Below are 27,660 nucleotides of genomic sequence, written 5' to 3'. Positions count from 1 at the left end.
GTTCCCAATAAAATTTAACTAAAATTTTGTTCTTGACGTTTTTAGTTATACACCAAATACATTCCCATGGCAGTTTGACCCGGTCAGAATGTCCTACGTGGAGGTGAACGGGTTGACGTGTCAGGTTAACTGCCATGTGTCACCTCCAGGACAATTTGGTCCCCATCCAAGCTGGACAAAACGACGTCGTATTGGATCATGAGGCGAACGACGTCGTTTCGTGGAGGACAAATTCGTCCCCACCATAGAAGGTAGCGTTGCGAAACGGCGACGTTTTAAATGGGGGACCTATCTACCTGTTCGAGGGACCTATTTGCCCAATGATTATGCTTCTATAGGGACTTATTTGTCTGATAACCTAATGTTTGGAACCTATCTGACCTATAATTGGTGACATTATCTTCAAATATATTCATTGTTTTTTTGGTTTCATTGAAAACACAAGCTGGTATATCTGGACCTGGTAGCTTGCAAAATTCTAATCCTCCCTCTCATGACACTCAAATTGAAGATTCTCCTTCAAATGTCATAAAAAAATATATCATGCAATCCCAAAGTATGCTAATTTTAATTGACTTAATGCGTATGTTGAAATCTGTATGAAACATCCTCATAATAATTTTGTTAATTCTAGGCTCAGCAACCTTTTAGACGTCCAAAGCAAACAGTAATCACGTCGAAGGCTCAGAAGAGTGTTAGTGCTGAGACCATGGCAGCTGCAACCAGTGGCACAGCATCTAAATTGTTTAAATTTATTCCAACACTGGGATTGAAGTAGTCTACGAAGAAATGATGCTTTTAAGGATTCCAATACCATATTTTGTTACGTTGGAGGAAATAGACCTTTTGTTGTTTGGGTTGGTTTGGTTTAGTCTATATTGAAGGAAATAAATCTTCTTTTGTGAGATTTGGTTTATGTTACTACTGAACTTAGCTACTTGTGTGGTTACAATATTTTAATTATCAGTTATGTAACCATTTTGATAAATGGATGAAACAAACCAAAAAGCAATGTGTTTTTTTTTTTTTATACTATTTCACCACAATTGATTTCATGCATATCTATCTAAATATAATGAGACATTTCAATCTAACAATTTGATCATCAACACAGATTAAAATTTGCCTAAACAGCCACCACATACATACAAAACACAACTACAACTACCAATGCCCCCCACTTATTATACCCCTAAACAAAGCAAAAATAGTATGCTTCTTCATAACTTGGCTATCCTCATTCTTCTTCAACAACAAATTCTCCAACTGCTTCACTCTCTCTTCCAAGCCATCGTTCAACATACGCATTAAGTCATTCAAAATTAGCATACTTTGGAATTGCCTGAGACATTTTTTTTTGTGGCATGTGAAGGAGAATCTTCAATTTGAGTGTCATAAGAGGGAGGATTAAAATTTTGCAAGCTACTAGGTCGAGATACATCAGCCTGTGTTTTCAATGAAACCAAAAAAGGGCAATGAATATATTCGAGGGTAATGCCACCAATTATAGGTCAGATAGGTCCCCAAACATTAGGTTATCAGACAAATAGGTCTGACAAACCCCATTTGTAGGGTTTATCTTGTATTGATTTTTGGGGATTCTATCACCTTTTACCCATATTTATTTAAGAAATAGCATGGTTTTGTATATTCTCCTTTAATTGTGCTTGAATGTGAAAACATGCTTTTTAGGACTCAAAATAGCTAAATTTAATTCACCTTGATTCTATTAGATGCCTTGATATGTTTGTTAAGTGGTTTAAGGTTTAGGAGGCAAAGATTGGATCAAGGGAATGAAGAAAGAAAGCATGAAAAGTTGGAGAACTCATGAAGAAATGGAAGAACCAGAAAGCTGTCAAGCCGACCTCTTCGCACTTAAACGACCATAACTTGAGCTACAGAGGTCCAATTGATGCGGTTCCAGTTGGGTTGGAAAGCTAACATCCGGGGCTTCGAAACGATATAAGATTTGCCATAGTTGCTATACGTATGGTGGCGCGCACGCGCAAAGTACGCGCACGCGCCGTTGCTGCCACCTGGTTCACTTAAAGCAAAACGTGGCCAGCGAATTTTGAAGCCTTGTGGGCCCAATCCAACTCATTTCTGATGCTATTTAAGTCAAGGATTGAAGGGGGAATGAGGAGACTTTTCATACTTTTCATACTTTAATCATTAGTCATAGTTTAGTAGTTAGAAGTAGTTTCTAGAGAGAGAAGCTCTCACTTCTCTCTAGGATTAGGATTAGGATTAGTTCTTAGATCTAGGTTTTAATCTTTGCTTTCTTATACTTCTACCTTTCAATTCTTTGTTGTTACATTCATCTTCTTCTATTCTTTTATTGTAATTTCCTTTATGTTGTTCTTATATTTTGTTGTAGATCTAGTATTGTTCCTTCTACTTTCTTCCAATTCAATAAGAGGTAATTCATAATAATTGTTCTTCTTTGATTTTCTATTGTTGATCTCTTGCCTTTGTAGTTTTAGATTCCTTTAATTCTTGCAATTAATAATGTTTACTTCTATTGCACTCTATGTGTTTGTTGAAATGCCTCTTCTAGTTTTAGTGTAGATTTTGTTCCTTTTGGCCTAAGTAGAGTAATTAGTGACACTTGAGTTATCTAATCCCTTTGTTGATTGATGATTGGAGAGATTGCTAATTGGTTTGGAGTGCACTAAAGCTAGTCTTTCCTTGGGAGTTGGCTAGGACTTGTGGCTCAAGTCAATTCATCCACTTGACTTTCCTTTAATTAGTAAGGGTTAACTAAGTGGTAGCAATGAACAATTCTCATCACAATTGAGAAGGATAACTAGGATAGGACTTCTAATTTTCATACCTTGCCAAGAGCCTTTTATAGTTGTTAGTTTATTTTCATTGCCATTTACTTTTCATGCTTCTTATCCAAAACCCCAAAATAACTCATAACCAATAACAAGACACTTTATTGTAATTCCTAGGGAGAACGACCCGAGGTTTGAATACTTCGGTTTTAAATTTTAAGGGTTTGTGTTAGTGACAGACAACTTTTTGTATGAAAGGATTAGTGATTGGTTTAGAAACTATACTTGCAACGAGATTTCATTTGTGAAATTCTAAACCGTCAAAAATCCAATCATCAAGGTCCCTATAGAAGTATAATCATCGGACAGATAGATCCCCTCGAATAGGCAGATAGGTCCCCATTTAAAATATTGCTGTTTCGCAACTCTGCCTTCCATGGTGGGGACGAATTTGTCCTCCACGAAACGACGTCGTTCGTCTCATGATCCAATACGACGTCGTTTTGTCCAGCTTGGATGGGGACCAAATTGTCCTAGAAGTGACATGTGGCAGTTAATCCGACACGTCAGCCCGTTAACCTCCACGTAGGATGTCTTGACCGGGTCAAACTGATATAGGGACGTATCTGGTGTATAATTAAAAGCGTCAAAGTCAAAATTTTAGTTAAATTTTGTTGGGGATAAATATGTCCGACCATGAATTATTTAGGGACCTATTTGGAGTATTACTCAAAATTAAACAAATAACAAGAGAGAATCAAAATAGATCTATTGTTGAAAGGAAGAAGAGGCCAGAAGAAGAGAGGGGAGAGTTTGGGAGTTAAGAAGCAATTCCAAAAAGAAATGATCACATGAGCAATGGGAGACGATGTCACCCAACAAATGACACCCAAGGAGCTATAAAGATGATGGTGTGATTTTGAAAATTTTTTTGAATAGTCATAACATTAAAGGGATTAAAAAATCTTGTTCCTTTGAGGTAATGTTCTTAAGCTAAACCAAGAACAATGGTTATAATATTGGTTTCAAGGAGATATTTCGTGTTGATCCTATGGGTTATGAGTTTGTTTTGTTACGAAGGATAGTGATGGTAATGGAATGAGGATGTTAAAATTCAAATTATAGGTTATACCATAGTTGTAAGAACCGGACCGGACCGGCCGGTTCGATCGGAAAATCGGTGAACCGGACCTATAACCGGTCCGGTTGAGTGCTGTAACCGGATAAGGAAGAGAGCCGTTTCGAACCGGGTTGAACCGGCCAGTTTTGATGAAAACCGGAAAACCGGCGGTTTCTGGTTAACCGACCGGTTCGGAAATGTTTTTTTTTTTTTCTTTTCCAAAACGACGTCGTTTTGGTTTATTTTTTTTTTTAAAAAAAAAAAAAAAAGAAAAGTCCTACGGCGCCTAAGCCCCCCACCCCAGTTTTCAGTTTTCACTTTCCCCTTTTCCCCCCAAGGCCCCAACCCTAACGGCGCCTAAGCCCCCCTCAGTCCCTCACCTCACTCACCCAGCCCCCAGCCCCCAGCCGCCCGCCGTCATCCTCTTCGTCTCACCGCCGAGCGCCGGTCTGAACTCTGAAGGAACCAACTCAACCAAGGGAGTAGGAACAGGACAGACAGATACAGACCCGCGACGGCGCCACCCGCGAACTCGCCGTTGCCGCGAAGTCGCCGTTGCCGCCCAGTCGAAGTCGTCGTTCCATCGCCGTCGCCCTCACCCAGTCGAACTCGCCGTTCCAGCGCCGTCGCCCTCGCCCAGTCGAACTCGCCGTTCCAGCGCCGTCGCCCTCGCCCAGTCGCTGTTGCTTTTCCGGTCGAACTCGCCGTTGCCTCGCCCTTCTGCTCTGTGACTCTGTGAAACAGGTAAGCTCCAGTTGACCAGTTCTGTAATCTGCTGTCTGCTTCTGCTCTGTTCTGCACTAGAAGTTTAATGATTGTTCTGTGAAAAATGCATTACACCCGCTCTGTTCTGTGAAAAACTTACTTTGTTTCTACACTTCTTGCTGACTTGCTGTTATGAATATGAATATGCTTGTTGAAATTGTTAAGCTGAATATCCTTGTTGAAAGATTGAAATATGAAATTGTTGAATATGCTTATTGAAATTGTTAAGCTGAATATCCTTGCTGACTTGTAAGTTGTAAATTTGTTGTTTACTTGTTTTGTTGATTTGTACTGGAAATATGAAACTGTTGAATTATATGCTTGATTTGAATCTATGAAATATGAATATGTTTGTCTTGCTGAATAGGAAATTTAACTATTTAAGCATTTAAGGTTGCTGTCTTGGTGAATAGGGAATAGGAACTAGGGAATTTACTAATTTAGGATTGTTATTGTTTTATAATTTTGCGGTTTTGTTACTCCATATTCTTTTAGAATGTCTGCTGCGAATACACCATCAGAAACACCATCTTCGCAAGAACAAGGATCAACTGCTGATGCATCAATCGGAACCCAAAAAAACAATAATAGAGCAAAAAATGATCCTGCATGGGGTCATTGTAAACAAGTTGTGGAGTCTGGAAAAACAATTCTGCTATGCATATATTGTGAGAAGCTTATTAGGGGTGGAGGAATTCATCGGTTTAAGCTTCATTTGGCTGGAAAAGGAGGAGATGTTGAGTCTTGTCGAAAGGTGCCAGCTGCAGTGAGACACCAATTCCATGAAAGTATTGAAGAGCTTCGAAGCAAGAAAAGAAAAACTCAAGAACAATATGCCGAAAGTTATAATGCTTGTGATGATGTTGAAAGAGAATTTGACGAGATCGAACGTAATGAGATGCAACAACAACAAAAATCCAGGGTTCCAACACCTAACTCTAGAAAAGGAAAACAAGTCAAAGGTTTACAATCCTATTTTCCACCGGCAACAACACCCGGAGCTCAACCAACTATCAAAAGCGTTCTTCAAACAAAGAAATTGTGGAGAAGTGTGATATTTCTATTGCGAAATGGATGGTGGATGCCTCTGTTCCATTTAATGCGGTTAATTCAGCTTACTATCAGCCAATGATTGATGTTATTGCAAGCATGGGTGCAGGGTATAAAGGGCCAAGTTATCCAAGAGTCCGTGGGTATTTGTTGAGTAAATTAGTTGAGGATGTGAGGAAAATGATTGATGGTTATCGTGAGATTTGGAAGCAAACTGGATGCACTATTATGGCCGATGGATGGACTGATCGTTGTAGGCGTACTTTGATTAATTTTTTAGTTTATTGTCCTAAAGGAACTGTTTTTCTAAAGTCGGTTGATGCTTCTAATATCTCAAAAACTGCTGAAAATTTGTTTAAGTTGTTTAGGGATGTTGTATTGTTTGTTGGTCCTGAGAATGTTGTGCATATTGTAACGGACAATGCTGCAAACTATGTTGCTGCGGGAAGGTTGTTGGAGGCTGAGTTTCCTAAATTATATTGGTCCCCTTGTGCAGCTCATTGTGTTAATCTGATGTTTCAAGATATTGGGAAGTTGCAAGAAGTGAGTCAAACTGTGTCACAAGCTTCACTGATCACTAAGTATATCTATAATCATTGCTATCCACTGTTCTTGATGAGAAAGTTTACAGGTGAGCGGGAAATACTTCGTCCAGCTCCAACTCGGTTTGCTACTAATTTCATTGCTTTGCAAAGTATTTTAGCTCAAAAGGATCCTTTGAGAGCTATGGTGACTTCTAGAGAATTTACAAGCTCGGCTTACTCCAAAGAAGCCAAAGCTAAGAAATTCGTGGATCAAGTCTTGGATTCTAAATTTTGGAGTCAATGCACTGATATTGTTAAGCTTACTGAGCCACTTGTTCGTGTTTTACGTATTGTGGATAGTGAAGACAGACCTGCCATGGGTTTTCTTTATCAAGCTATTTATAAGGCTAGAGAAGAAATGGTGAAGAGGTTTCAGAAAAGAAAGAAGGTTGTTGATCCTTATTTGAAGATTTTGGATACCCGTTGGGATGCACAACTTAAGAAAAATCTTCATGCCGCTGGTTATTGGTTAAATCCAGCTTTTCGATTTAATGCTGGAGAATTTGAAAAGCACAAAGAAACGATTTCTGGCTTGTTGGATGTCATTGAGAAATATGCTTATGATGATCCTGTACTGAATTCTAAGCTGACAAGTGAGAAGAGGATCTTTAAGAATGCTGAGAAAGATTTTGGAAGACCCTCTGCAATACGTGAACGAAGCACTGTTATGCCAGGTGAAATTTCTTCATAAATTTGGTCTTTTACTATTGTGATAAATTATTTATCTGTTTTTTTATGTGATATTATGATTGTGATAAATTATTTATCTGTTTTTTTATGTTAAGATCAATGGTGGGAATCTTATGGTTGTGGAGCCCCAAATTTGCAAAAGTTGGCTATTCGTGTTTTAAGCCAGACTTGTAGCTCTTCAGGTTGTGAGCGTAACTGGAGTATTTTTGAACACATTCACTCAAAGAAGAGGAATCGGTTAGAGCATCAAAAACTTAATGATCTTGTTTATGTTCATTACAACTTAAGGTTACAACAAAGGTACTTTTTTGATTGTTTTAAGTTGAAAGCATTATTTTAAAATCTTAATCATCACATGAGTAACGAAATATATTGATAACATAGGAACCAAATGAGAAACCAAGTTTATGATCCAATTTGTCTTGATGCATTTGAGGATCATTCGGAATGGATACTGGAAGATTCACCACCATTTTTAACTCCTGAAGAAATTGATGCTTTACGAAATGATCTTGCAAATATGTCTCTTCAATCACCTTTAGATGATTTAGGTATGCTTTTATTTATTTATGAATTTTGATCAACTATGATTTTTGTATGCCTTATAACATGTTTTATATTATTTTTTATCTTGATTTGTGAAACATTATCTATAATGCTAGATCAATTGGATTTGGAAGATGATCGGGATGAAGATGGAGCTAATAATTCTGTGGAAAATGCAAATCAAAATGAAAGCAATCAGGATGTAGCTCCACATTTGTCAGATGAAGAGCAACTTGCCGACTTTGAAATCACTCCTTGGATTTAGTTTATGAATTGTTATCCATATTGTGTTTAATTAAGATACTAATGTACTAGTATTAACTACTTTCATGTTTATCTTTGTATTAGTTATATTTAGACTTTGAAACTTGTTTGTTTTTAAAATGTTGGTGAAGAACTAACGATATGTATTTTGAATTTATCAATTTTATGACTATTTTTAGTATTTTATATTTTTTATTTATGTGAAACCGGTTTTATCGGTTCAACCAGCGGTTTATCGGTTGAACCAATAAACCAGTGAATCAGTGACCTGACCGGTTCGATTATCGGTCCGGTTCTTACAACTATGGGTTATACTATTTTTTCATTCACTTTAAATAAAAAGATTATTTGCTATAAAGAAATTGGATGTAGTGACTGTTCACTTGCATACCGATGACGGCTAAAAGAAAAATCAATTTGAGAGTATTTTAGTCATTGTAAAGTAACAAGGAGATAAAGACACAATGAATGTAGAGGATTTTAACACATTGTTAGTTATAATGGAAAAGAGGGTGGGAAAATGAAGTCAGCAAGATCAATTATAAAGTTCACTACTAATCTTATCAACAAAGGGATATGTTGGGAGAAAGTTCACATGGAGTAATCGATAATTTTGAGGCAGCCTTACCAAGGAGAAACTGGACAGGATTTTGGTAACTAATTCTTGGAGACTTCACTCTCAACCGCTTATCATAAGTTCGGACAATGGATGTTCTATGTCTAAACCGAGGTTCTAAACAGAAGTGTCCAATTTGTGTTTGTTGATGAAACAAATATAAGAGTCAAATTTGTGAAAATTATATATAGACAAGTGTTTTTAACAAATCTAAGGGTCATATTTGTGAAAGTTAACTCCACACCATGCTGAAATACAACAAGCTTTAATAAGGCACGAAAACGTCATCGTATTGTCAATATCAAAATTCAGCAACAGTATAAAATATATGTTGAAATATAAAAATACACATTAAAAATGACATATATATATTGAGAAGTGTTACGCATACAAGTCATTTTGATTTACAAGTCATACAAGTTAGGCCAAATCCAACAAAAAAGACGCTCACCCATACGAGCGTGTCAACACGCGCGCTACTCAATGGTTTTCATAGCGTCCTTTGTGTTTTTCCTCCTCCTCCTCTTCCTTTTTCTTCTCCTTCTTTTTTGCGTTTCTCCTCCTTTTTCTTCACGTGTTTCATCTTCATTGTCATTTTTTTACTATTGTTGTTGTTGCTGCATTTTTTTCCTCCTTCTCTTTCTATTGATTTTGCAACATTATGTATTTTTTTTCTTTTTTGTTTGATTTTTCCTCCCAAGAAGAATTATGAGAATATAAAATAAGAAGATGAAGAAGAAGACGCAGCAGAAGATGAGAAAGAGGAAAAGGAAGAGTTTTGAATTATGCAGTCAGAATAAAAACAGGGGCGGAGCCAGGTGGTAGGAAAGGGGGCGATGGCCCCCTAATTTTAATTTTTTACATGTAGATTATATATAAATTTCAGTTTAACCCCCTTAAAATTTTATTTTAGTCTTAGTTTATTGTATAAATATTTTTGGCCCCCTCTAATATTTTATCTAACTCCGCCCCTGAATAAAAATACACCCAAATATTTTCGTGATACCCCAAATTTGCTGCAAATACAGAAAAATGTTTCCTCTAATGCTGTATTTTTTTTTTTTCTTTTTCTTATTTCTTTTTCTTTTAGTTAAATGAATGTAAGTTCATCCTCTTCCAAGTAATTTTGCAACATTATGTGTTTCTTCTTATTCTTTGTTTGATATTTTTATTTTTATTCTTGTTAAGAGAGTAAAACAAGAAAAAATTTGAGAAGGTAAAACAAAAAGGAAAAGATGAATAAGAAAAAAAGAAGAAGAAGATGGTGATGATGATGAAAAAAAAAAGAAGCAGCAGCAAAAGATGAGGAGGAGGAGGAGGAAGAGGAGGAGTTTTGAATTATGCAGAACTTATCAGAATAAAAATACACCCAAAATTCTTAAAATACACCCAAATATCTTCATATTAGACTCAAATTTTTTCGTGTTACACCCAAATTTGCTGCAAATACAGAAAGATGTTTCTTCTAATGCTGCATTTTTTCTTCTTCTTTTTTTTCTTATTTATTTATTTCTTTTAGTTAAATGAATGTAAGTTCATCTTTTTCCAAGTAATTTTGTAGCATTATGTTTCTTCTTCTTTTTTGTTTAATTTTTTTTATTCTTGTTAAGAGAGTAAAACAAGAAGAAACTTGAGAAGGTAAAACAAAAAGAAAAAAATGAATAAGAAAAGCAGCAGAAGATGAGAAGGAGAAAGATGAAGAGTTTTGAATTATGCAGAACTTATTAGAATAAAAATATACCCAAATATCTTCGTGTTACACCCAAATTTGCTGCAAATACAAAAAAATATTTCCTCTAATACTACATTTTTTTCTTCTGAATTGAACCACACCTCAGCCAGTTGATTGGATTCAAAATAATAATCAATCACGTTTTGGTTCAATTGACAATCTGAACCTGAATTATTCATTATCTTCAACAACGAGATAACTAATGATGGAGAAGAAATAGAAAAAGAAATTCTAATGAAAAAAGAAGGAGGAAGAGAAAAAGGAAGAAAAGGTGGTGCTGATGACGACAATAACAAAGAAGAAGAACATGCAGTAACAAGAAGAAGAAGAACGTGCAGTAACAGTAGGAAGCGCGTGAATATAAATGACTTGTAAAGACTTATATGGGAAAAACGCTTGTATGTAGAGAATAATTCATATATATTTATACACAAATACAATATCACTGATTTTAATGTATATATAATATTTTTTATATTATTAATATATTAATTTATGTAATAAAAATTATCTTTTATACTTGTCAAATTTTTAATCACCTACTTTTAATAATTGTGCGAAAAAATACCAGAATAATGCTATACATCTAAGTCTTTTTATTAACCAACTCCAATTAAGTTAGTCTAACATAACAAAAATCAATTATGACTAATGTTATTCTAAATCTTATTGTTTAACTTGGTTGGATTTGGTTCATAAAAAAATTTAAATGTGTAGTATTACCCAAAATGCTAATAATTAAAAAAAGCAAAAACAATAATTATTTATGATATTATAAATAGTAAGAATATCTAGCATTAATAATAAAATTTTTAATAACAATTTCAAGTTTTAATTTTTTTTATATTTTTGGTTTCTTATATAATATTTTAAGGATATATCTAAGAGTATAATAATATAAATTTTTAAATTTTTAATTTATTAAAAACATAAAAAGTTATAAAATTATATTTCGATAATTTTTAATAAAATATTTTTTTACAATATTTTAAAATATGTCACAGATTTTTAAAAGTAACAAGGATTCTTAGGCGACACAGACAGATAACGGGAGAAACCAAAAATAGAAAGTGTACGTCAAGAACACGTGTCAACATGTGAAGGGCCAAAGGAGATCCGTTATCGAATAACCATCTTCGGCTATTGGTTCATCCTCTCTGGACATTTCACATTAATACATTACACACCAACACCATCACGTTGTATCTGACTGCGATTACGATTACGTACAAACTCAAAACAAAATCAGATAATAATAATAATAATAATAATAATAATAATAATAATAATAATAATAATAATAATAATAATAATAATAATAATAAATAATGATAATAAATTAATAATAATTCATTAATGACTATTACCACTCTCTTATATGTAGCAGGCACAAGGCAGTGGACTTACCTCATCACTTCAGTTTGCTGGCTTCAGTGGCTTACTCCATGTGAACGGTTCTAGTTGTTTTCTTCTTCGTACGGCAAAAGCTCTGAACTGTGAAGTGAATCAGTGAATCAAATGGCTAACCATAACGGTTCTCATCAAGGATGCTGCAAAACGGGTCCTGGCTATGCTACACCACTTGAAGCTATGTCCGGTCCCAGAGAGACTCTCATTTATGTCACTGCTGTCTACACTGGTAAACCTAATTAGGTCTCAAATTGCTTTCTGATTCTGCTTCGTTTGAAGGTTTTGGAAAAATTGTTCAGGTGGTTTTTTTATTTTGTGGCAAAAGATTCTGTGCTTTCTTGTCCATTTTTGGAATTTGAAGATTCAAAGGTTACATCGCGTGTTTTTGTTAAGCTTAATTTTGATACCTCAAGGTTTTGTGAACTTTGAAGGAATGAACTCGATTTGTCCTCTCAGAATTTCATACCTGTTTTGGTCATAGATAGAATTGCTTAGCTTTGGTGATTTCTGAATTTTCAAGACAATTATTTTTCCCATAATTTTATCAGTTATAACTAATTATTACTGTCTCAATCAGAGCAATTGTTGACTTTAGTTGTTGACTTAATAATGCAATACAGGAACAGGAGTACAGAAGCCTGATTATCTGGCCACAGTGGATATAGATCCAAACTCCCCAACTTATTCAAAAGTCATTCATAGGCTACCTGTTCCCTATTTAGGCGACGAATTGCACCATACTGGGTGGAATTCATGCAGCTCCTGCCATGGTGATCCATCCGCAGAGCGACGATTTCTTGTTGTACCTGGACTGGTGTAAGTGGTGGTAAACACTAATCAGTTACTTTTACTAAAAAAAATTTACAGATCAGTGACAATAGGATTGATACTTGATATTTGATAAGTACAAGGAAAATCAGAGCCTAAAGGACTCTTGGTTTCCTTGTGTATAACACTATGAATCGAATGGGTTGTTGAAATAAGGACCATACTTGTGTGTATAATCCTCTATCTGTTTGGATTTTGTAAGTTATTATGTAACTACAAAGATTGAATACAAGGACACAGCAATATATCATCTTCAAATTGAAAAGCAGAGAAACTATGAAGAAGCTTTATATATACTACAATTGTTGTGTCAAAAGAGTGATACAGTTAAAATATTGTTAAAAAGGGGATCTGATTTCAATCTCTGTTCCTTACTAATACCTCCTTTTCTTCTCTCTTGTGGCACTTGGTAATGAAGTTCAAGTACATATCTATGTTGCTTACTTTGTGGATTCCAATACCTCTAAACAAACATGTCGTATTTTAATTATTATCTTTATCCCATTGCAGATCAGGTCGCATATATGTGGTTGACACAAAAACAAATCCAAGAGCACCATCTTTGCATAAAGTTGTTGAGCCTTCAGATATCATAGAGAAGACTGGATTAGCTTTTCCACACACATCTCATTGCCTTGCCTCCGGCGATGTAATGGTTTCGTGTCTTGGAGATAAGGATGGAAATGCTGAAGGAAATGGATTTCTTCTTCTTGATTCAGATTTTAATGTGAAAGGAAGGTAGCCTTTTACATGTTAGTCAACAAATGCAATAATTCATATTCGAATGTGCTTGCATAATCTTTAGATCTTGCAGTTTTTGGTTGCTCAATTTGAGGTGCTTTCTGATTTACAAAAATTTCTTGTACTCATTATGTAATTGGGTTGCTCAATGAGCATACAGCAGCATGTTTCTCTGCATATGACGCTACAACTTTGGCAACATTGTTTTAGTTTATATTCCCATTTCTTATGTTCATTTTCAGTGTGTTCAATTTTCAGGATTTTTGTAAAGTAAAATGTGAAAATAGTTAAAATGATCTGTTTTCATTTCTTATTTTCAGTTTTCTACTTTTTTCCTCAAAATTCCACAAACAAGTTAAGCAAATGAAAATAGAACCAAATATGGATGCATTTCATAATTTCTAATAGTAATATTATGTCTCTCATTCCACAATTGTTAGGTGGGAGAAACCAGGGCACAGTCCAACATTTGGGTATGACTTTTGGTATCAACCACGTCACAATACTATGATCAGCACATCGTGGGGTGCTCCTGCTGCCTTTACCAAAGGCTTTAACCTGCAGCATGTCTCGGACGGATTATACGGGAGGCATCTCCATGTGTACAACTGGCCTGGGGGCGAACTGAGACAAACACTGGACCTTGGTGATTCAGGGCTCTTACCATTGGAGGCAAGTTCTTTATTATAATATTCTAAGGAGATGTTTGATTTACATTTTTTAAACTTTTGGTTCTTTTATGTAATTTATCTTACATTGTACCTGTCCACTTATGCCTTATACACCAGTAGATAGAGTCTACGTGGGGTCCCCTATCCACACCTCTTTCATAGTGGATAGAGTGGAGTCGCACAACATTCCATGCAAGATATGTTCAGCAAGCATTTCTCTTTTTATGTTGATAAATTCTCCGTACATTTGTTTGATTTAACTATGATTTTACCCTATTCCGTCCTTCTTGTGGCTGGTACTGGTGAACCTTCTTGCACAAGTTAGCATATAATATGACTAATGCTGTAATGCATCCTGAATGCAGATAAGGTTCCTGCATGATCCTTCCAAAGACACAGGTTTCGTTGGCAGTGCATTGACTAGTAACATGATTCGATTTTTCAAGACCAAGGATGGATCATGGGGCCATGAGGTATTATTAAGAAAATGATATTTGATATATACATATATATTCTCTTCTAGTTAGTATAGGTACTTAAAACCAGCATAAGTTTGTCAACGCTAGTCACTATACCTAAGCAGCAAGTTTTCTTTGTAGGTTTCCATATCAGTGAAACCACTTAAAGTGCAAAACTGGATTCTTCCCGAAATGCCTGGACTTATAACTGATTTCCTTATCTCTCTCGACGACCGGTTTCTGTACTTTGTAAACTGGCTTCATGGAGATATAAGACAGTACAATATTGAGGATGTTAACAATCCTGTACTTACTGGCCAAGTATGGGTTGGTGGACTTATTCAGAAAGGTAGCCCTGTGGTAGCTGTAGGGGAAGATGGTCAAACTTGGCAAACTGATGTGCCAGAAGTTCAGGTAAGTGCTGTTTAATTGTTGGAACAGAGTTTAAACAAAGAGAAGAAATAGAATAGAATATTTAGAGTAGACATAATGGTTTAAACTCTGCTAAAATGACATTTTCTTGTGGATTTTGATGTGAGTGCCCACTTTTTATGGTTATCATTTTCAGGGCAAAAAGTTGAGAGGCGGCCCTCAGATGATTCAGTTGAGTCTGGACGGTAAGAGGCTATATGTTACAAACTCACTGTTCAGTACATGGGATAAACAATTTTATCCAGAGCTTGTGGAGAAAGGAGCACACATGTTGCAGATTGATGTTGATTCTGAGAAAGGTGGTCTCAAGGTTAATCCAAACTTCTTTGTTGACTTTGGAGCTGAGCCTGATGGCCCTTCCCTTGCCCATGAGATGAGATATCCCGGTGGTGACTGCACTTCAGATATATGGATTTAATTAAATTAAACCATATGTATCATATTTGTAAGAAAGTTGTCTTATGTTGTTTTGTAATCAGCTACAGTTACGATCTTCTTCAAGTATGACATCATAAAAGACTAAAATTATTATGGATGAATTAACTAAATAAGTTGTACCCCCAAAGCTCTCTTTAGGGAGGTTGCTAATAAATTGGGTCTATTGAGATCATTATCAGTGCCTTTTTTTTTTTGGTTGGCAATTTACTAATTTTGTACGATAAGTGAATTCATCCACTTTGGAATTTGGATTGCCCCTCCTTAATGAATATTGTTATTTCAGGCTCGTATGAAGTTATTTAATACAGGCCTAATGTGTGTGTATATATATATATATAAGTCTTTTTGATATACAAGTTAATACAAATTGGTCCAAATTTAACAAAAATAAAACCGCAATATTCAAAATTCAAACAACGAACAAAATTTCTAAAAAATTTTCTCAAAATATTTCTTTTAATGCTGCATTTTTTCTTCTTTATTTTCTTATTTCTTTCTTTCTTTTAGTTGAATGAATGTAGGTTCATCCTCTTCCAAGTAATTTTGTAGCATTATGTGTTTCTTCTTTTTCTTTGTTTGATTTTTTTTTTGTTTTTATTCTTGTTAAAAAAATAAAACAAAAAGAAACTAGAGAAGGTAAAACAAGAAAAAAAAGATGAACAAGTAAAAAAAAAAAAGATGATGACGATGATGATGATGATGAAAAAGAAGAAGAAGAAGCAGCAGAAGATGAGGAGAAGGGAGAAGAAGAGTTTTGAATTATGTAGAACTTATCAGTATACATACATTAAAAATTCTTAAACAATACACATAAATATCTTAGTTTTACACCGAAATTTGCTGCAAATACAAAAAAAATATTTTCCTTAACGAAGAATTCCTACATTACATTCAATTCAAATCATCAATGATGAACATTAATTTTCACAAACAAAAACAACATTATTCACCTATAAAATCATAAACTACTAACAAAAATATTAATTAGAATCGAACCACACCTCAGCTACTTGATGATTGAAATTTTAATCATAAACTTTAATTTTGTTCTTCATCTACTTTGTTACATTTAAATATATTTGTCAATCTAGGTTTAACAACATAAATAATATTGATAATTGAAATTTAATGCAAGTGATTAGTGACGAAGAAAACATGACAAAAAATTTACAATGTAGTATTATAAAATACATAATATTGATTAAAATTCTCATGATAAAATACTATACTCCCATTAATTATATGATATTTTTTAACATAATCATGTTTAAAAAATATAAAATAATTGATGAGAGTGCTATATTTTATAATAAAGTTTTTCTTTAACTAAAATGATCTCTTTCGTATATGGTATGTTTTTTTATGATTAATACTCTTATTTTTAACTTATGTTGTTCAACTTAGTTAAAAATTTTGTATCCCTTGATTATTGAATGATCGTTTAACTTTCTCTTCAACGAATCTTTCAGATGATCAATATCTAACTAAAATATTTATAAAATCCTCTAATTCTCTCATCTCGAATATGCACCTATAACCTTTTTATTAGGGCCATCGATTTTTAAAATCCGTCTCATCTGCTTTGTGATATTCAGAAAAAAATTGAATTTTGTCAATTTTATTTTTTTTTCTCAAATCTAAAAAATATTAACATCTAAGACTTAGCAAACACAGTTGGGTTGGCAAAATAGGTTGAATCCGTCAAGCCGACCCGCTAAAAAGGGCAAATCGGACTAGGATTTAGAACCCGCCAAATTAAAAAAATCCGCCAAACCCGCACTGCTAAATTGGTGGATTTTGGTGGGGCGGGACGGGCAGGTCCGTTGGGCCGAAAATTTTTATTTTTCTTTTTTTTTATTAAATAAAAAAGTAATTAGTATTATAAAATTAATAATTATAGAATTTTCAAACACTTTTTTTGTTTTTATTTTTATTCTTCTTTTAGTTATTAATTTTATTTATTTTATTTTATAATTTCGTATATTTGTTCAAATTATGTGACTTGTTTTTTAAAATAAAGATAGTTCTATTGACAAATATTATTTTGAACAATTTTATTGAAGTTAAAAATTAAAAAAAATAGTAAAAAAAATTATATTATAATTTGACTATTTTTTATTTGTATTTGATTTTTTAATTATTATTTTTTAGTTAATTTTAATAAATTTTATTTTTCAAAAAAAAAAATCAAGCGGGCTAGCCTACCGACCCGCCAACCTGCTATAAAACAAAATGGACTAACATTTTAAACTCATTTTAGTTGGCGAGACGAGTTAGGGCGGGCCGGCCCGCTTTATCACCCCTAAAACATACCCCCTAATGAAAAGGTTATAGGTGCATTGATGACCATAAACCAAGTCCATGATCTGTGCAGCATTCCTACTTCCCGTTCCTTCGGGAATATGAATTGAGAAATTAGCCTTCATCTCTCTGTCTCTTTCCTCTGCAATACCCTCTCCTCTTTCGGAGTGTTGGGGTAAAGAGGACGCTCGATCACTGTTGAAGTGACCTTCACTGTGAGATTCTGAATCTAACGCAATGCGTCCATCTTTTCGGTGAACAGTTATTAGTATTCTATGGGATTACCTGAAACCAATATAGTATGGATCTAAATATGAAATCCAAACTTCTTTAGATGAAGATTTCGACTTGTTCGTCGGAAGGGAAAATCTATTTGACATTCTCAAGTGAATGGTGGATGGTGGTGGCAAAGATACTTGTAAAAAATTTCGATACTTAAATTATTAAGGAATTTAGTCAGATTTAACTAAATTGAGATTGAAAAAATATCTGAATTAGATAAAATATTTATAAAGATAGGAATTAGGATGATGATTTAGCCATCACTATAAAATTTTACCATTTATAATAATGGATAGTTATTCTCCCAATATTTGGGAAGCGTTTTGAGTAATGAGTTGCAAGCGAGCATCCGCCATGACATGGCGAGGCCTTTCTTTTCATTCAAGTTAGGTCGGGCATGGTTTGAGAAATTCGTGCTTGGAAAGAATGGAGTGGATTAATCCGCAGGGATCTATTGGGTTCTTTGTAAAATTGAATTAATTTATTTGGCCCTGCTTTTATCGGGAATTAATTCCTCTGAAGCATGACCTAACTGAAAATGTTAGTTCCTCAGGCAGTCCTGTCCCAGGCACGATACAAGCCATCCCTGGCTCAGGCCCTCCACGGCCAGCTGTTGAAGTGGGGCCTCCACGACCGCCACCCCTACTCCGCCTCCCTCATCGACTCATACGCCAAGTCCCGCCTCCCCCACCACGCCGTCCGCCTCTTCCTCTCCCTCCCTCTCCCTCCCCACCCTGTCGCCTGGTCCTCCGCCCTCTCCGCCTGCAACCTCTCCTCCCATCCCCGCCTCTCCCTCTCCCTCTCCCTCCCCATCCTCCGCTCCCACCCCACCCTCCCCGACCACTTCGTCTTCGCCACTCTCTTCAACTCCTTCGCCTCTCTCGCCCCTCTCCACCTCTCCCTCGCAAAGCAGCTTCACGCTCGCTTCCTCTTCTCTCCTTTCTCCCAAGACGACGTCGTTAAGTCCTCCCTTGTCGACATGTACTCCAAGTTCTCCCTCCCTCTCTACGCCCGCGCCGTTTTTGATTCCATCTCGTCGTTTAATAAGGCCTCTTGGACCGCCATGATATCGGGCTATGCACGTAACGGTTTCAAGAACGAAGCTTTGAGGCTATTTCGAGAAGCTCCCAATAGGGACTTGTTTGCTTGGACAGCTTTGATTTCGGGGTTTGTTCAGAGTGGGAACGGTGTTGATGCATTGCACCTGTTTGTGAAAATGCTTCGTGAAGGGGTTGAGATTTTGGACCCTTTGGTGCTCTCTAGTGTGGTTGGGGCTTGTGCTAATTGTGCTCTTTGGGAGCTTGGGAAGCAAGTGCATTGTTTGGTGATAGGTCTTGGCTTTGAGTCTTGTGTGTTTGTGAGCAATGCGCTTGTGGATATGTATGCCAAGTGTAGCGACCTTGATGCGGCCAAGGGTGTGTTCTTTGGGATGTGGAGGAAGGATGTGGTTTCTTGGACTTCTATTATTGTCGGCAGTGCGCAGCATGGAAGAGCTGAGGAAGCATTGGCTCTGTATGACAGCATGGTTTCGGCTGGTGTTAAGCCGAATGAGGTGACATTTGTTGGATTGATTTATGCCTGTAGTCACGCTGGTTTGGTTGGCAAAGGCCGCAAATTGTTCAGGTCTATGGTTGAGGATCACGGAATTAGGCCTTCGCTGCAGCATTATACATGTTTGCTTGATCTTTTGAGTCGATCAGGTCACCTTGAAGAGGCTGAGAATCTTGTACGGGCGATGCCAATTACCCCTGATGAACCTACTTGGGCTGCTTTACTGAGTGCTTGTAAGCACCATGGTAATGCCAAGATGGCGATTAGGATTGCGGATCATCTATTGAGCTTAAAACCTGAAGAGCCTTCCTCCTATATATTGTTATCTAATGTTTATGCTGGGGCTGGTATGTGGGAAAATGTTTCAAAGGTGAGGAAGATGATGATGGTAATGGAAGTTAAGAAACAACCTGGGTATAGCTGCATTGAATTGGGAAAGGAGAGCTATGTGTTTTATGCTGGAGAGACGTCTCATCCGATGAAGGATGAGATTGCAGCTTTGATGAGGAAGTTGGATGAAGAGATGAGGAAAAGGGGTTATGTTCCTGATACTAGCCCAGTTTTGCATGACATGGATCAGCAGGAGAAGGAAAGACAGCTTTTCTGGCATAGCGAGAGGCTGGCTCTAGCTTACGGGCTTCTCAAGTCTGTTCCGGGAACTATTATCCGTATAGTTAAAAATCTTCGCGTCTGTGGAGATTGTCATACTGTTCTGAAGCTCATCAGCACCATAACAAGCAGAGACATTTATGTTCGTGATACTACAAGGTATCACCATTTCAAAGAAGGGAAATGTTCATGCAATGACTTCTGGTGAATTGGGAATTCTGATTGAGATTCCTCAAATTTTGATGTTAGCCAGGGACCATGCTATTAAGAATTACTTGTGGGTCTTGATTGCAGTTGCTGCAGAATTGTGATCCTTGTGATGATCACTATGAGTTATATGACTATTAAAGGTGAAATTTGCATTTGCATCTTGAAGCCTGTTCTGTTAAGCATTATGATTATGCTGCAGCAAGTTTCATGATTGGGAGTCACATTGAGATGTTGGTCATGGCCGTGTTGCAACTGTAATATTTGCATACATGTCACATTATAAGTCCATAATTTGAGACATCAAGAGCCGAAGTTGGAACCATCCATCTGATATTGGTTTTGATTCAACTTGGTGGTAATGGCCTCTCAATTGAAGTGAACAACTGATTTGAGAAAATATAGATTGCTCTATACCTCTCCCTAGTCCCTTCAGCTACTTCATGTTCTGAATATGCGAACTCTTGGAACAAAGGGTAACCAGAACTCATTTCTCATCACATTCATTTAATTTTGTTGACTAACAATGCTTCTTATTTGAGCTGGCATATTGGAGTTGCGATTCAAGTGAGCCAAAGCCAAACACATGTTCTTTTGTGAAACTTCAATACTAAGAAAGGTTGATGGAGAAGAATTGAGCACAAATCCAGAGACCATAATTTATTTGATTTTATTTTTCAAACTTGTGTTTTGACATTAGACAGTTATGTCAAAAATTAACTGTTAATGTCTCTTGCTTGTTACAGAAATCAAACGAATATGATTCATCGTAAACTTCTTACATTTATCTGAGAGTAAACTACCAAAATGATATCCAAAAATTTGCATTGCTGACAAAATAAACTCTACAGAATGCTAACAACAAATAAGTTCTCGAGAAATTTAAAAATAAGACAAAAAGAACTATATATTAAATATATATTCTAAAAAATAACTTTTAGAGATTAACTTTTGATATAAATTAATAAATTTTTACAAATATTATTAGAAAAATAAGATTTTTTCATCTTTAAAATTTGATAATTTTTTGTCAAGTGAATATTTAAAAAAAAAAATTATTGTGAATGATCACATTATTTGAAAAATAAAAAATAAAATCTAGAGATCAAATTTTGCTCTAAATTTTTTTGTGCATATTCTAAATATGTATTCAAATGTTGCCACAAAAATTTAAATCAAATGGATAAATCGTTTGTTAAATATAAATATTTTTTGTTACTTACAGAAATTATAATATTATTGGTTCTATTTGTCATATTTTTAAATCATTTAAAGGCTAGTTTATCGATGACATCTTTTAGGGATCTTTTTGTTTGCAACTAAATCTCTTGGATACTGAATTGGTAGTTAACCCTTATTTATAACATAAAAATCTATACCAAGTTTTTTTACAATAAGTTTAAGCCCTCTTTTCTTTGCTAACAATACCTCCTAATTTTAAATTTTTAATCATTTGGTAAAAGATGAGAATCAACCAATCATTCTTTAGTAAAAGATTAAAAAAAAACTCTTACCGATTATTATTCAATTGAAACATAAAATACTAATTAAGTATAGTAAACATACATTAAAAGTGCTATAATAATAATAATAATAATAATAATAATAATAATAATAATAATAATAATAATAATAATAATTTAATTTTTATGCATTATTAATCTAAAGTGATTTTACACGTACATTCAATTACGCGAGCCATATCAACAAAAATAACTATATTTTACGTTGACCACATAAATGGTTTTATCCAAAAGAACTGTATAAAATATTTTGTATAGTCAATGCATCAAAATTTAACTCTAACAATAATTATAAAAACTGAATTACAAATATTGAAATTCTATAACTTATACATGTGAAGACTCTTATTACTAGTTGACTATACTATTTGGTCTACTTATGCATACTACATAAAACTCTTACTATCCTTCATTTCTTAATCTCTCATATCAATCAACATAAATCCCTCCAAATAAATTTAATTTTGGCACATCTCCTTATTAGATACATTCAAATATATCATAATTATAAAGTTAATTCATAATTTTATATTGTATTTTTAGTATTTTTCATTCTCATTTATTTTTTTATTTTTTTTAATTATTTGTACACCAAAAAATACTATATAAAAAAAAGTATAGCAACTAAATAAATATAAAAATAAAAACAATAAATAACAATATATCTTTGTACGATTTTAATTTAAAATGTATATCTTTTTTAAAAATAAATGAACTCAAATTATTAAAAAAATAAACTATATTTCAAATTGTATTATATTTTAGTTAAATAATTATATAAAATTATACAAAAATTATCAAATAAATATTTTAAAAAATAATTTTAGTATAAAACACTTTAAAGTTAATATTAATTTATTTATTATCTAATTAATTTTTAAACAATACACTATATATTATAATTAATTTATTATTTTACGCATTGTACGGTTCTTAATCTGATAGTTTTCAATTATGTATTAATAATGCAGTAAATATAATTATTGATTATTGATTCTTTCCTGGTTTTCTTGATTGGTTAAGTCTCATGAGAGAAACAAATAATGATGATTTTTGTTAAGATCTTAAGGATCTTAATATAAAAAAAATGTATTGAAAAGTTAAAAATTTAAAATTTCAATGCATCTATTAGTTAACTTGTTAAAATTGTTCATGTGACGAGAGAAGCAGAAAATTAGAAAACTCAGGTTGCTCGTATCCAAGTAAGAGAAGAATGTGTCAATAGTAACTTTTTGAGGTTTTGATTTATGAAAAGTAGTAGTATTAATGTCTAGCGCAATTTTTAAAACTAAATTACGGTTTTCTAAGAAGCTATTTAGGAGCTTATAGAGAAGTTAAAAATAAATGACTTCTCTCATAATAATACTATTTTTTATCATATATTTATAAAATAAGTATTTTTAGAACTAAAAATCTAAACACAAAATAACTTATTTACAAGCTACTTTTAATATAATCATTTATTGTTTAAACTATTTTTTTAAAAGTAACTTAATTAAACTGTTTATCTAAAAATAATATAGTATATAACTTATCCCAAGTAATTTTTTTTTTAAATGTATATCTCAATTCTAGTGGCTACAGATTAGATTAGCAATCTTATCAAACTAAATTGAGTAGAGTTAGGTACTTACAAATAGAGAATATATTGTCACCCCTAATTATGAGCAAGGAATGTCACTTGACAATTTAGGACTTAGGAGATCTTAGGCATTAAAATCGGAATTAGGAAATAGGGTGCCTAAGTCCCATTTATGATTACGTAGGTTTTATCCAATTTCATAAGTCATAACTTTGTTGAGAACCTTTAGATTTTTACGTTTTGTTAGTTTGTTACTTACCTCCTTTTAATAGATGGAAGTGATTTAGATAAAAATATTTAAAATATTTTTTTAAGATATTTTTTAATAATAAAAATTAATATATATAATTAATTAAATTATATTATTTTTATTAAAATTAAATCAGATAAATTGATTTGACTAAAAAATTAATAAAATTTTAAATTAATTTAAATTAATATTTTTTTATAAAAAATAATTACAATAATTTTATTATAAAAAATGATTAAAATATTCTTATTTTATATATATATATATATATATATATATTTAATTTTACAAATTTTAAATTCTAATTTTATAACGGTACAAAAAAATTAAAATTTAATATTTTCAAAATTTATATATATATAATAATAATAATAATAATAATAATAATAATAATAATAATAATAATAATAATTATTATTATTATTATTATTATTATTATTATTATTATTTATAAAAAAATATTAATTTAAATATTTTTTATAAAAAAAATACATAGCTAAACTCTTAGAATATTATGTGTAGCTGGATTTGTGTGATATAAACATAAAAGGTAATGTCAAAGAGACCATAAGATAATAACTTTAACCTATTTTATTTAATTTAATATTTATTAATCTCTATAATTATAAACTAACTATATCTAATATTACTCAATTATTTCAGCGACTATTAAAAATGCAAAACAAGGTAATTAGCAATTAATGAATATAAAATAAAATAATATTGAGTTGATTTGGGTTAATTTTTTATTATTTTCCAATCATTTTAAGAGTAAATAAATTACTAATAGCCTTGTTAAGAGATATTTCTTATTAAGTATCGATTATGATCCAAATCGAATCATGATATTGTTACTTGTTAGTCTCTCTAAATTTGATTACGAAATATATATATACCAATTCATATTTCATAAAATTAAAAAAATATACCACTTTTGTTGTTTGATTTATTTTCAATCTCTCTAATACTCTTTTACTTTATTATAAATGGAACCTCATACGAAGGTGCTTATAGTTGTTTTTAGATGAAAATGCAATGCAAATATCGATATGTGACATGTTGCTCAAGAGAAAAGAATTTGATTTATACTTTACTAACAGTTACAAACTTTGATGTTAAATCTTCGCATAAACAAATAACTACAGATAACTTTGTCTAAATTTTTTCTCAACTAATAATATATGGGCCAATCAAGACCTTATTTTGGAACAAAAGAAAACTATTAAAAAATAACACATTTCCATACATGTAGAGATATATAATTAAGCGCATCAAATAGCCACACTGCGGAGAACAACGGTTTCAATAGTGAGACCAGGACCAAAGCCAAAAAGTACACCCCAATCAAGTCCTTCACCCGTAGTTTTAAGTCCTTCTTCAAGAGACTTCTTCCTCATCAAATCCATGATGAAGAACACACATGCACTTGACATGTTACCATAATTGCTAAGCACATCTCTAGTGGCTTTCATCTTTTCTGGTTTCAAGTTCACTTTCTGTTCAACCTGGTCTAAAATTGCACGTCCGCCAGGATGTGCAATCCAAAATATTGAGTTATAATCGGATATACCCAATGGATCAAAAGCTTTACTGAGTGCGTCGTTGATATTTTGTGAAATAATATCAGGAACACTCTTGTTAAGATAGAATGTAAGGCCAACTTCACGAAGGAGACCACCGATAGCTCCATGGCTACCAGGGACAAGTTTTTGATCAGTCGAAACAATCTCAAAGAGAGGCTTCTCAACCTCTGGCACAGGATCAGAACCAATGATAATCGCAGCAGCTCCATCTGCAAACAATGCTTGCCCTACAAGACTATCCATGTCTGTCTCACTAGGACCACGGAAAGTGATTGAAGTATTTTCAGAACAAACGATAAGCACACGAGCATCCTTGTTGTTTTCAGCCAAGTCCTTAGCCAAGCGAAGGACAGTGCCACCAGCAAAGCAGCCTTGGTGGTACATCATGTACCTCTTGACGCTAGGGTCGAGCCCTAAGAGTACGATGAGTTCGTAATCAACGCCAGGCAATGCAACGCCACTGGTGGTGCAGAAAATCAAATGTGTGATCTCAGACATTGGCCGACCCCATTCCTTGATGGCCTTAGTTGCAGCCTCTTTTCCAACTCTTGGTACCTCCCTAATCATCATGTCTTCCCTTGCATCCAACGACGGTGCCTTGTATACACATATGTTAGGATTCTCTTTCAGTATCTCTTCTGTTAAGTACATATGCCTGTTCTTGATCTGTGTTCTCTCACCTGAAATAATAATGTGTGATTCACATCTATCATTATCTTTGACAAAGTTTAGAAAATGATATATATATATATAACGATAATAATGTTATTTTTAAATTATTTTTGTAGTGACTTGAATCTTTAAGTACCATTTTAATATATAATTTATTTAAATTTGTAGTTATAGAAGTAATATTATTATTAATATTAAATAGTGAATATGATATATTGTATAATATGTTAATTTTGTGTTATAATTAATAAGAAAGTAAAACGATAAAAATTTTTTTGATAAATATTTAATAAAACAAAACTAAAATACATAATAAAAATACATACAAATGCGTTGAAATTTTTTCTTGAGATCAGTCATGTGCTCGCTGTTAGTTACTCTGAAATAGTAATCAGCATATGTGCTCTGATCGACACAATTTGATGGATTTGCCGTGCCAATCGCCAATACAGTTGCAGGACCTTCTGCCCTTTGAGCATTGCGGATCTCACTCACAGATACCATCTTTTCTATTAGTTGTGTTTTTTCGATAGCAAAGCTTCGCTATGTTCTTTGGGATAGCAAAGCTTATTAGCTATGTTGTTTGGTATTTTGGTGAAGACTTAGGCACGGAGAGGGGGGATATTTATATGCATCAGATTAGGGGCATATTTGGAATTAAATGGTCGAATTGGAACATTTACATAAAACGTGCTCAACTCAAAGTTTAGTAAACTCGTAATTTCCTAGATTCAAACCATCAGCAGATGTATTCTGACTACTTCTTGGTTGTTTTATTATTTTACTTTGACTATGATTGATTATATATATAATTCATGATATTGTCATTATTGTATGTGGATGGCGGCTCAGATTGTTGGCATCGCATATTTTTCTAATGATTTATGTATTTTTTTTTTTAGAATATAAAATTTATCATGATGATACTAATTTTTTTTTTAAATTTAAATCGATAAAAAATATAACATGAATATAATATTTGTTACTACAGTAATACTAAAAAATAATATTTAAAATTATTTTATATAACATAATATTTATAATTTTATATATATAATATTTATAATTATATATTTATCATATTTAAAATTATATAATTGTTTTAATAATAATTAATAAATATTAAATAAATAATTTTAGATTATTTTGACTGATTCGTTATCGTTTTTATTTAATGTGTGTTTTATTTTTTATTTGCTTGTGAATTTTTTTAATTTTTTAAATAGTAACTTTTAGTATGTTATCTCATAACAAAAATACTAGTTATTCTTTAATTTTTAATTTTTAATCAATTTTTTTAAGAATTTATTATTATTTAATTAATTTAAATATTTATTTTTATATATTAATTATTTAACAATAAAAAATAATATTTAAAAAATACTTAGTTATTCCGATACAAAATTGTTATTAGGGGAACATAAAATTTTAAGTGAAAACTCAAGTGCAGTCGATTTCACGTAAAGTTAATATCTTAAAAGCATTAAATGATTTAATTGATTTGACTAAATTTTTATCTAACGACTTTCAAAAATCAATTTTATATAAAGTCGATTTCACGTTAATTTTCACCAAAATTTTATATGTGTGACGGCTATTTGAACAGATGCAGTAGACAGTTGGACAGCACATGCTTCGTTAGTACCATTTATCTATGTCATGTAGAAATAGACTAATTTTTTTTTTTATATTGGGTTGTTATTGATATTTTTTATTAATATTATAGTATTTTAGTGTAATGCAGTGATATGGGATAAGAAGAAATCGTGAGTAACGATTTTAAATAAGACAAAAAAAATTGTAAGTCACAATTTCAATTTTTTAATTTAAAAAAAATGTGATTTATGAAATCGTGAATAACGATTTCTTTTGTTATGCAAATCGTAAATAACAATTTGTATTATGCATCACATTTGTAAAATATATTCATTTTAATTCATACTATTGTATTACACCGTTTTATCTATCATATAAAAAA

At 32.9% G+C, this 27,660-nt stretch overlaps 3 protein-coding genes and 1 pseudogene across 3 annotated transcripts; 3 read left to right on the top strand and 1 right to left on the bottom strand.

Annotated features, from left to right (window-relative positions):
• The first annotated feature begins 5,158 nt into the window (after positions 1 to 5,158).
• LOC148566456 (uncharacterized) lies at positions 5,159 to 7,797 on the top strand (annotated as a pseudogene).
• A 3,702-nt stretch (positions 7,798 to 11,499) lies between these two features.
• SBP2 (selenium-binding protein 2) lies at positions 11,500 to 15,294 on the top strand. Its single transcript, XM_016341419.3, has 7 exons — positions 11,500 to 11,783; positions 12,175 to 12,370; positions 12,893 to 13,120; positions 13,564 to 13,795; positions 14,160 to 14,267; positions 14,394 to 14,666; positions 14,821 to 15,294. The coding sequence occupies exons 1-7, from the start codon at positions 11,663 to 11,665 to the stop codon at positions 15,100 to 15,102; spliced, it is 1,440 nt and encodes a 479-aa protein (XP_016196905.1). The 5' UTR covers positions 11,500 to 11,662; the 3' UTR covers positions 15,103 to 15,294.
• Positions 15,295 to 18,000: 2,706 nt separating this feature from the next.
• Positions 18,001 to 20,843, top strand: LOC107635793 (Pentatricopeptide repeat (PPR) superfamily protein). The gene has a single exon (XM_016339359.3). The coding sequence runs from the start codon at positions 18,244 to 18,246 to the stop codon at positions 20,071 to 20,073; it is 1,830 nt and encodes a 609-aa protein (XP_016194845.3). The 5' UTR covers positions 18,001 to 18,243; the 3' UTR covers positions 20,074 to 20,843.
• Positions 20,844 to 24,486: 3,643 nt separating this feature from the next.
• On the bottom strand, positions 24,487 to 26,282 carry LOC107638244 (stilbene synthase 3). The gene is made up of 2 exons (XM_016341420.2): positions 26,009 to 26,282; positions 24,487 to 25,690 (listed from the first exon to the last, which is right to left on the bottom strand). The coding sequence occupies exons 1-2, from the start codon at positions 26,184 to 26,186 to the stop codon at positions 24,699 to 24,701; spliced, it is 1,170 nt and encodes a 389-aa protein (XP_016196906.1). The 5' UTR covers positions 26,187 to 26,282; the 3' UTR covers positions 24,487 to 24,698.
• Between the last annotated feature and the right edge of the window lie 1,378 nt (positions 26,283 to 27,660).

The sequence above is a fragment of the Arachis ipaensis genome, chromosome B4 (genome assembly GCF_059453495.1).
Source record: "Arachis ipaensis isolate K30076 ecotype BB chromosome B4, ASM5945349v1, whole genome shotgun sequence".
Lineage (NCBI taxonomy): Eukaryota > Viridiplantae > Streptophyta > Magnoliopsida > Fabales > Fabaceae > Arachis > Arachis ipaensis.
The sequence above is the reverse complement of the archived record's forward strand: the minus strand, read 5'-3'. Positions and strand labels throughout refer to the sequence as shown.